At 38.8% G+C, this 11605-nt stretch overlaps 1 protein-coding gene across 2 annotated transcripts in view; it reads left to right on the forward strand.

Moving 5' to 3' along the window:
- Positions 1 to 7821, forward strand: part of FAM53B (family with sequence similarity 53 member B) — a 156072-nt gene extending 148251 nt beyond the window's left edge. For both annotated transcript variants that reach the window (XM_032225275.1, XM_032225274.1), the window contains one exon: positions 1402 to 7821. In XM_032225275.1, coding sequence (XP_032081166.1) covers positions 1402 to 1749 — 348 coding nt within the window. In that variant the 3' untranslated portion in view covers positions 1750 to 7821. The remainder of the gene's footprint in view (positions 1 to 1401) is intronic.
- Positions 7822 to 11605: the final 3784 nt, after the last annotated feature.

Consider the following 11605-nt stretch of genomic DNA (forward strand, 5'->3'; position numbering starts at 1 on the left):
AGCAGCTCTTTGGGCAGTTTATACTATAATAATAATAATAATAATAATAATAATAATAATAATAATAATAATAATAATAATAATAATAATAATATACTAATATAATATACTATAATATTTTATACTATATATTATTATTAACATATATCAATATATTAATTATTAATATATTATAATATATAATACCATAGGATAGCAAAGCATAGCATAGCATAAAGCAGTGGTTCTCAACCTTCCCAATGCCGCGACCCTTTAAGGTGCTCCTTCGTTTAATAATCAAGAAAGAAACCACTCAACTCCACGCTTAGAATTAAGTGTACTTTTACTAATTACAAACGATGAGTAGCAAAGCAAAGCTGAGTCTGAGTAAATTGGCGCGAAAGCAATAGATATCATGTATAATTCAATCCCCTCCCCTTGGCACCCCATTTCATAGTCCAATAATAATTCACCCAACCATCAGGTGGGAGATGTCTTCAAAAAGCATCATCAGGGTGGAATTCTGGACAGTTGGCCTTGGCGGGAAACTCCCTTCTTCCACATGCGCAGATAGATAGTCAGGGCAGCTCCTAATAACAATCCTCCAGTACATAATGATTCCCCTCCCAAATACCATGCCCCCCCTCCCCGTTTCAATGGCAGCCGAAAAGCAGCAGCGAAGCAGAGGCTGGCAAGTTCCTCATGTTGTGGTGACCCCCAACCATAACATTGGTGTCTCTGTTCCTAAGATATGTGTTTTCCGATGGTATTAGGCGACCCTTGTGAAAGGGTCGTTCGACACCCCCCCCCTCCAAAGGGGTCCCGACCCACAGGTTGAGAACCACTGGTATATAAAGCCTCAACCACTCCTGCGGGGAGTATGCACAATCAATTTTAATCAGGTCTGCTAAAATTTCAATAAAATGTAATTAACGTCTCTCACTGTTCATATTCTTGGGATAAGGCTGGTTTCTTGGCACCACTCATGTTTTGTACGTATTTCTTTATGGCAGTGAATAAAAAAAAAATCTTATTTAAGCTTTGGAAAGTCATCCTAAAATGATGAAGATGACGATGCAATAGAAGAAATAATGGAATCCTAAGAGGGAAAGACTTGTGTTCATGTATATCAGTGAGCCGAGGTGGCGCAGTGGTTAGAGTGCAGCACTGCAGGCTACTTCAGCTGACTGCAGTTCTGCAGTTCGGCTGTTCAAATCTCACCGGCTCAAGGTTGACTCAGCCTTCCATCCTTCCGAGGTGGGTAAAATGAGGACCCGGATTGTTGTTGGGGGCAATATGCTGACTCTGTAAACCGCTTAGAGAGGGCTGAAAGCTCTATGAAGCGGTATATAAGTCTAACTGCTATTGCTATGTATTGATTGCTGCACATTCAGTCGCCTTCTTTCTTTTATCTTTTTGCAGAACTGTCAAACTTTCAACAGTCTTAGCACCACAGTTGATGACTGCCCTCAGCAGAACCAGTTCTCCCTTGGCACCAGCAGCAATAACTCATGGGCCACCAACGTGGATGTCATGCCTGGCCGGACACCAGCCTGCACCCCTGTGCCAGAGCCTCACTCAAATTCAGAAGAACATCACCCTAGCCAGGAAGAAGACTTCTCCTACGAAGACTCAGATTTCTGTGCGACAGAAGATGAGAATAGTAGGAAAGAAGTTGAGCACTCCTCATGGAGGAACAGTGGGACTGGTGGGGATAACATCTTTCAGTTGGGGGGTGAATTAGATATTGAGCAAATAGAAAACAACTGAGAGCACTAAGGGGGAAGGATTTGCCTGCACCAAGGCTTTTAGCAGTGGCAAACTCACACATGTTAACGCAAACCAGAGGAGAAAATTCCACATTTTCCCCTCTCCTTGGCAGGTCAACCAGTACAAAAAGCTTTGCCAAAATGTGTTTAGCTTTTTTGGGGGGAACTTATTAGAACTACTGTAGCTCTTCATAGGGAAAACTCCCAATGTTAACATCAACGTATTTAAAAGAAAAAGCTCTGTGGATGTATCAAAACTTGAAAGGAAAGACCAAAAATTCCTGGTCATTATTTTTTTTTTTCAAAATAGGCTAATTTGCCGCCTAGAGAGTCAACAGGTCCATCTTTTGATGGGAATGGCATTTGGTAATATAAATAAGCTTTTTTTTTTTTTTGCTGTTGGCTGATATAAATTGCACCTCCGCTATCCTTATCAAAGGAGCAAAAAGTGGAGATTATCATTATGATTTGAATTCATTTTCTGTCGTTCTTTTTAGATCACCTATTCATAGATCTTACAGAATCTCACAAATCAAATTTCTCATGCTATATGTAAAGTCATAATTCCAAGAATCACAGTGGTTTGTTATGATTTACTAAACACACACACACACACACACACACAAACACCAATAATATGAAAAGAAAGCACAGTGGATTTTCATCCATATTAGTAAAAGAGATCTGTGCTTATTAAGAGGCCTCCTGATACAAATCAAACATACAGGTATCATTCGCAATCCGCTCTTCCCCATCTTCACCTGGACCAGATTTAATGGGTTGGATGCACTCTTTGACTGCTAGTTCATGGTTGCAAGAAGAGGGCAGAGGCTTTGTCTAGAAAAGTAAAAATATTGAGAACATTTTTGCACTCTTGATATTTTAGTGAAATCTCAAGGAATAATGAAATTAAATTGGTGATACTATAACCTGCGAAGAACTGCTGATTTCAGGTATATGGTTTAATATGGGGGAGAGAGAGATAATTTAGTTGTTGGCATCTGAAAAGGGATCATGGCTCTTATCCGGGGTGAAGTCTCTTAAACCTGCGTTTTGCACCATTTCTCGTCCTTGATATATAGTCTATCACATTCATCAGTATAAAAAAAATTAAAGATAAATCTCGTTTTTCAGCCATTACTCAGTATTTAGGTATTTTCATCAAGTGAAAAAATAGAAATAATATAGAGTATATACAGCATTGTGTTACTTCTATCTTAGGTGAAAAGCAATAGCCCAATAGTTGAGCACACATGACACATGTCAGATTACAGATGACACTTTCTGCCACTGCTACCATGGGAGATAAGCATGAATATAATAACGAAGAGAAAAATAAAAGACATCCAACAGAAACCCACTTCCCTGTTTCCTTAATTTGCCGTAGAAGAAATTAAACCTAGTACAAAATACAACCAAATCTTGAAAAGTGTATTATTGTCAAAAAAGGAAAAGAAAAAATTGAGTGCATCATTCAGCATTTCCATTGACTTATGTCACATCGGACCCTGCTGTATATGAGCATTGGCAAGCTTTAGATTCTAAAAGATACCTCCACTAGTTTCCTTATATTCCCCTTCCTTTTTAATAACCCCCAAAAAGTCTTGATTAATGTTTAATTTAAAGAAGACTTTCCCATCCACCGTGCTGGGATTGAAGTCCATGCATCTTCAAATTGCTGAGGTTGATAAATTCTTGTCTGGGGCAAATAGCTCTGTTTTATTTTAGGATTGGTTTGCTTTGACTTTATGATGGTTTAGTGTTTCACTGCAGAAGCAGTTTACACCGCCTGACTTATGATAGTTACATTAAGTCCTGTGAGAAAGATGTCATCACTCACTTCCTGTTGTGGTTATTTATAGATTTTTCTCACCCTTTCGTTTTATGCCCACCCTGATTTTGCTAGCCTCATTCTCGGCTTTCAGTTCTGCAATGTATTAAATCATATTACATGTAGCATCCCCAAATTCACTAGCCATTTTAATACGCATCTTCCAAAGACAGTGCAAATAATCAAGCAGAACCAGGCTTTGTTTCCAAACACTGGAAATTCTGCTCAGCCACAGCTCCGGATTCTGTTTTTTCAAAGTACATCTAGTTTATTTCTAGAAACAAATGAATGTGCACAGGTGTGTGTGTGCGTGCATGTGGTGTGGCTTTTGTAAAATAAGTCTTGATATTCAGGAGGCTAAACTTTGTGCTCAGCATAAAAACCCAGGAAACCACAGCCATGCTAAATGAATGTTCACACAAATGTGACAGAAATGTACTCGTCTAAACTTGGTGCAGTTTTGACTTGATTGTCAAGATATCTAAAGTAACAGAAGGTTGTATTCAATTGTAACACCAAGCCATGCTTTAGTAAAGGCAAACAAGCCTTCATTGTCAAAGGATGCAAATTGCCAAAAATAGTGTTTGCATTTCTCTTCTAAAATAAGATTATAATCCATGATCAACCTATTCCTTACAATTGTTATTTGGTTGGCAAGCATAAATCATAGTTTGCAGATTATGAAACAGTGGTTTCAAGATACATTATGAAGGAGAATGGAATTCAGTTTTCCTTATGAATTGAGTGGTTGTTGCATTTTATATTTCATTCTAAGGAAACTTGATCATATAGCTATATAAACAGGGACAGATGAATCACAATAGATAATGAGAAGAGTTTTAGACCGCAACTATTCAGTTGATTTTTCCATTATATTGCTGGAACATGTGTTTAACCACCATGATGTTCAATGCATATTTTAAAATAGCCTTTCTCACTTGAGTATCCTCTAATACATTGTGATTATAATCCCATGAATTCACAGCAGGCTTAGTTTAAATTATGTGGGTGGCAAAGGCTTGGGGTTTTGCTATAACAAAAGTAATACAAAATGCTGTTTTGAGATCCTAATATTCACTTGACACTCCAATAGTTTATCTTCCACCTCTTAACTCCTTACGTTTGGGCATAATTTAGCATGTAATGACACAATCAAGTTATTCAGTTATGAATGAAATCCAGTTTATGAAAGGAAAAACAAGAGGTTATTTCTTTAAAATGGTATCCTAGTTTTAAGTTTTCCCATAATGGCATTAATCCGAATGGCATCTAAAATCACAGAAGATCTCATCTAAGCTACAGCTTTACAATTCCTCATTTAAACTTTCATAGTAAGCTTTATTTCTTCACATGTTCATTTTTATTATTTTCCCTCTGAAGCTTATGTGACGTATAAGCCATATGTGGATGTGTGTATGCGCAATAACAGATATGCAAGTGAAAATAAAAATAGTACTAAGCTGGAATATCTATTTACATTTTGGTGCCACGGAGTAACTTGTTGGTCTTTATGAAAAGACTCGATTTTCATGCTTGCAAAATCTGTGTTAACATAGAAAAGTTATAAGGGGCAAGTTTTCATAGATTTGAGTTGGAATTGGGATTTGTTTTGTTATGATAATTTGGTTTGAATTAATTATTTTTAGATCTCACTGGGTTATCAGGATCACGAGAGATCTGGAAGTCTTCCTTCTGTCTCTCTCTTGTAAAACTTTTGTCCCTTCCCCATCAATTTTACCAGGTAATGGTAGTGGCTGTAATTAGGTAGCAATGTTATTATGAACACTGAATGTTAGGAGCTCAGAGAAAATCTCTTACCTTGGCAATAGTATCAATTCCACTGCTCCAGGTGCATTGCACTCACGTAAATTGTGTCTGGATTCGTCATGGGCATTGAGCTCCTAAAAATTGTACTTATACCAACATTCTGTAATTCCTGTAGCTCTTGGAGGGTTTTTTTGCCCCACAAAAAGATATATTCCAGTCCTTCCATCCGTTTTTGGTGTAAGGATAAAACAGTGGTTGGTGTGTATGTGTCTAGCTGACTCTAAGACAAATCCCAGCTTTGAGTTGATATTGATCATCTGAAAGTTAAGATTACCATTTTCCCCGCAAGGCAAAATTATCCACTTTTAGACTTCAGGCTCCATTAGTACTGCTAAAGTTAATCCTTCCTGATCAAAAGAAAGCTTATACGGCAGGGGTGTCAAACTCACGGGGTCACGTTGTCGTCACGTGGCATATCACGACTTCTCCCCCCCTTCGCTAAAATAAGGGAGGCCGTGGGCAGCGCGTGATGTATTTGGTCTGCGGGCCGCAAGTTTGAGACCTTTTCTAAGGCACACTAGGAGGAAGATGCTTGGCGATCACGCACACCGAAAAGAAAATTGTGTTTTTCTTTTTCCTGAAGTTTGCTGCGCTACAAAAGTGTTAAGATAGTTTAGTGTGCTGCTTTAGAGATAGGAGCTTCTGCAGCCTGAACACAAAGCCCTTCGCAACACCACTCTAAGGAAATCATATTTTCTTCTTGAGGATTTCTTCCTACATGGAAGAACCTGGAGAAAGAGTAGGTGAAATGAATGGCAGAGGGGTTGGATAATACAGTATTTTGTGATAAAGGAGAAAGAATAAAATATATCATTTTTAACCATACAAGTTGCTGAGGACAGCACCAGAGTCAAATGGTGCTATAAAATTTGCCTTTGTTCAAGGGATATCCAATAATTAAATACATTCATGCTGACTAACGAAGCCTGTTGTTTATCAACTGGATGTCACTATGAGCAAAAATCATAATGGCAAATGAATCATCTTTAATTATTGATATGAACAGAGTGCAGCCTGTAAGGCGTGATGTGCAAGTATGCATATCATGTTATTAGATATAGGTTTTGGTTATATAACATCTGGACAACCAATCAGGTGGCTTATGGCTTACTCAAAGAGCATTCTCAATGCAAACTTTGAATAATAGATTTGATATTCAGGCTATACATGTGTACCATCAGAGATCTGTTGAGCAATGCTTGAAAATTCCTACCATGGCATAATGGAACAAGCACTCAAATGGATCATTACTTAGGCTATTAACAATGTCGCATATGGCACATTGATCCATATTTCTGTTCCTGTTTTTTTCTTTGGGAAAAAAAATAGCACGCTGTGCAAATATAACACGCTGCATTTAGCTGTGGTACTGTTAAAATAATTGCAATTTTTGGATCAGATCCATATCATGATTGTAGTTGTATATATATATATATTTACATCAAAGTAACTGAGTTTGGTGTGACTTACTTCTGAGTAAATGTGTAGGGTTGTGCGGTAAGTTACCGAAGACTCATTAATTTCAGTAAGTGGTATCTTCATTTCATTTAATCTGGATCCAACCCACTGGATTTATTTTCCATTATATTGCATGGTTCGGTCAAAATTCTCCCCACCAACTTGAATTACATTGATTATTTTTTTTTTAACTAAACATGTCCTATCCTCAGAGAAATGGTTACCCCGTCTGCTGTGCACAAATATAGCATGTTCTTTGCTATCACATTTTCACTTGGAATTAATGATTGCTAATCATAGCATTTTTATGTGGGCTTGCCAACAAGAGAGTACATCTTATGCCATTAACCTTATGCTTTTTGAGATAGTGTTATCCGCTTTTACTTAACATACATCTTGATTAATGAGAGTTTGCTTTGTCTTTAGTGCTGTAGAGGCAGCCTTTTCTTATTTGGGGTTTTCATGCATAAGGGCTTTCTAAAAACAAAAAAGGGCTACAAGCTATGAGAAGCTAAGTACATGGAGTAGGAAAGTGCCCCCCCCCCAGGATCACTACCCAACTCGCCTAGCTGTAGCTTAATTTATATAGCTGCAAACTTTCTTTGCCTTAGCAATGATGCTTCACTAGCAAATGGCCTTACAATGAACACATCTGCATACTTAACAATATAGCGTTTGCCTAAGATTAATCCCAGGTGGCGTTTCATTGGATTGCATTGGGTTTGGTGGTGTTGTATGATTTATGTATTGAAACCGAGTCTTTAAAGCCTTACTTTTTTTTTTTTAAATAGAAGCAAAATGTTATGGGATGTAAGGATATGTGTGTATACGTATGTATGGGTGTATATATAGAGGGAGACGTATGTGCATATATGTACATTCACACAAAATGTAGACATCTGAAATATAAGTTTATGTTTACGGAAAATACTTTTGATGATAACATACAGGGGTGCTGTTCAGAAAAAAAATAATGATGTTCAGCTGCATCTGTGCTTGGTCATATCCACTGAAAAAAAAAATCCTTTGGATTCCTCTACTGGGGATCCTATGCTCCTGCCGGATTGGTTAGTTTACTGGCGTGGCACGACAAAACTGCGCTCGACTAAAGCGCGCCCGATTAAACTGCGTCGCTGATGTCATCAACAGGGCGACAACAGCAAGCCGATTCAATTTAAGGTAAGGCTTAGGTTTAGGGTTAGGTTTAGGGTTAGGTTAAGGGTTAGGGTTAGGTTAAGGGTTAGGGTTAGGGTTAGGTTAAGGGTTAGGATTAGGTTTAGGGTTAGGTTTAGTGTTAGGTTTAGGGTTAGGGTTAGGTTTAGGATTAGGTTTAAGGGGGTTAGGTTTAGGGTTAGGGGTTAATTTTAGGTTTAGCGTTTACAGCGTGCTTCTGTCTCCGCGCTGTTGTCGCCCTATGATGACATCAGCTACGCGATTTCGTCGAACACGCTTTAGTCAAACACTGTTTTGTGGTGGAACCATTTACTGGAACTAGGTTCGGTAGCAGGTTTTGATCAGGTATATTGACTTTTTTTTGTGTGTGTGAACATTTACTACCATCGCAACAAATATTTTTATTTGCCAAGCAGTACACATTCAAATCAACAGGGAGACGGACAACATCTTAGTTGGCACATGGATCAATCTGTACTGTGGAAATGTAACGACAACAGCAATAAATGTCGATCATTTTCCCTTTTTTTTTTAAAAAAAAAGTTTTTAAATGCAACTTTTAGGGAAGGGTTTTGTCCTATTAGCACTGATGAATGTTCTTATAGGGAATGTATTGTAGATCTACAGTCATGGCTATTTAGAACTGGTTTTCACGAAAGTTTATATTTAATGACACACTGAAAGAAAATAAGGTGAAATGGAACATATTTCTAGATCTTACTGTTAACTTTCCACAAGTAGCATAGTTTCTTTGGCCCAATAATAATTGTATAATAAATACATTTTAGATACTCCTTGTTGAAACAGGGCTAGAAAATATTTTTAGAATGATAGCAGTCTTTTTTCAGAATTTTATATTTTCAGTGTCTAAAGAATAATGAATCAGAACATGATGATGGCCAAACAGCCTTTGAAAATCCATGAAGTCTAGGGATGTTTAGTTCCAAGAGTGTGTGGGTATGTATGTGTCTTTTTGTTCATGGTAATTGCACAGATGCAAACATATTGACATGTATACGAAGTCAGCTCTGTAGTTGGTGTTTGTTCAAAATCTAATGTTGGTGAAGACTGTTCCCTGACATGAAAAATTAAGAAAACTGCTGATTTGTACTCTCTCAAATGACTTTATTGCACTATAGAACAGCGCAGTCTCAGGAATTTACTTGTTACTCTGTGTAAATAAAGCTTTTCTGATTCTGTAACTGCTACTCAGCTCTATTTTTTTTTCTTGTATTATGCCATTGTTAAATATATTCAGCTGCTGAAAAATTGTGCCTCTTCAGTTGCAGGAGTATATCTGTATTCTGAATATATTCATTATTTAGCATATTTTTAAATTGGTCACGTTAGCTCAAAGCACAAGGAGATTCCAGCCAGTCCTCCATAAAATTATACAGGTAGTCCTTAATTTACAACAGTTTGTTAAGTGACTGTTTGAAGTTATGACACTGGAAAAAGTGACTTATGACCATTTTTCACACTTAACGACCATTGCAGCATCTCCATGGTCACATAATTTACATTCGGATGCTTGACTCACTTTTATGACGGTTGTAGTGTTGTGATCACCTTTTGCAACCTTCTGACAAGCAAAGTTAATGGAGAAATCGGGTTTGGTTATCAACCATGTTACTAATTTCACAACTGCTGTGATTCAGTCAAATAAATGTGATAAGAAAAGTCGCAAAATGGGCCAAAACTAACTTAACAAATTTCTCAGCAACATAAATTTTGGGCTCAGTTATGGTCGTAAGTCGAGGACTACCTGTAATGAGATGAAGCATATTCTTTTTAAACAACTATTACTGTGCAGCAGTGGTGGGTTGCTAACTTGTGCACGCGCGCAGTTCACGCAAGCGTCTTGGCGCCTGCGTGATGCTCCAGCTGCTCATGGAGAATCGCGCAGGTGCTGTATGTGCCATCCAGCTGCTCGCGGAGAATCGCGCAGGCGCTATATGTGCCATGCGCCTGTGTGGAAGCGCAGAAGCCTTCAAAGACAGGTAAGGAGCGCGGGTGGGCGGGTGGGTTTTTCGCCGTTCCCGGAAGTTACTTGCTTCCGGGTTCGCCAAACAACCGGTTCGCAGGGACCACCACGGACCGGTTGAAACCCACCCCTGCTGTGCAGAAAAATGTTCAGAACTGCCAAAAGAAGCATCACGATGGCAGAATACTAGTATAATGTTAGAATTACAGTAAAGCATTTGCTGTATATAATGGGGGTGTCAAACACGTATCCCGCAGGCTGGATGTGTCACACGCTGGCCGTGCACACAGTGACTAGAAGTCAACACTGAGTCCAAGGTACAGTCAACCAATCAAATAGTGGAAGGGAACTGGATAGGGGGTGTTTTGTCTACACTTTTTGCTTCCTTCCATTATTAGCAGATTCTCCTAGGCAAATCACTGTATTTTTCAGACTATAAGATGCATTGGTGTATAAGGCGCACCAAGATTTCAAATAGGTAAGTAAGGAAAAAAAAGGTTTTTGTCCTTCCCCGCCCACAGGAGCATTCTGCAGACTTCAGCAGGGCTGGGGGAAGGGGAAAATCCCCCAATTTTTGCAAAAAAAAAATGGGCCATTTTTTGCAAAAAGAGAGGCTTTCCCCCTTCCTCCAGCCCCCAGAAGCACTCTGCAGGCTTCAGCAAGGCTGGAGGAAGGGGAAAATGCCTGAGGTTTTGTGAAAAACGGCCCATTTTTCACAAAAATGGGATGCAGGGACGGGGCTTCGGGAGGCCAAAAATGGCTGTATTCAGTATATAAGACGCACCAATATTTCCATGCTCTTTTAGGGGGGGGGGGAAGGTGCATCTTATAGTCCAAAAAATATGGTAGATCAATCCAATTGTTGTCCACTGGAGTTGAGTCACCATGGGACAATGCAATAAGTGATGATTCAGTTACCCAGAAGTTACCTTGCCTTGAAACATAATTAGTAAAAGATGGAAGAAACAGATCTTGAGTTGGATAATCATGTCTTTTGCAGTGTCCCTACCTTCTGACCAGAATAAAATATGCTTTCATTTATGTGGAATCTCTGCATTTTTGGAAGAAAACTTTCCCAAAAGTTTATGCCTGTTCTAAACATGTAAACCGCCTTGGCTCAAATGCACATCTAGTTACCACTGCTGGCGATTTCCCGCCTACTAGCATGATACTACCAGCATTAGAGTGAATGGCAGCTATATCTCAGAGTAATTTTAGAGTACGGGAGCATCATATGACCTGATGCATTTGCATTCTGAATCCAACTCAGCTGGAGAACACAAGGTTGGAGAAGAGTAACTTAGATAAATTCCAGAAAATGTAAAGATTTACACAGCAATTGCTAGCAAGATGGAAAGACCCTGGTGGTCCTCGACTTACAACCACGATTGAGCCCAACATTTCCGTTGCTAAGTGAGACACATTCAGTGAATTCTGCCCCACTTTATGATCTTTCTTGCCACAGTTGTGAAGTTAGTAAAAATGGTTGTTAAGTGAATCAGTCTCCTCCATTCACTTTGCCTGTCAGGGGGTTGCAAAATAAATCACACGACCCCAGGACACTGCAACCGTCATAAATACAAG

Source organism: Thamnophis elegans, chromosome 10 (genome assembly GCF_009769535.1).
Source record: "Thamnophis elegans isolate rThaEle1 chromosome 10, rThaEle1.pri, whole genome shotgun sequence".
Taxonomy (NCBI): domain Eukaryota; kingdom Metazoa; phylum Chordata; class Lepidosauria; order Squamata; family Colubridae; genus Thamnophis; species Thamnophis elegans.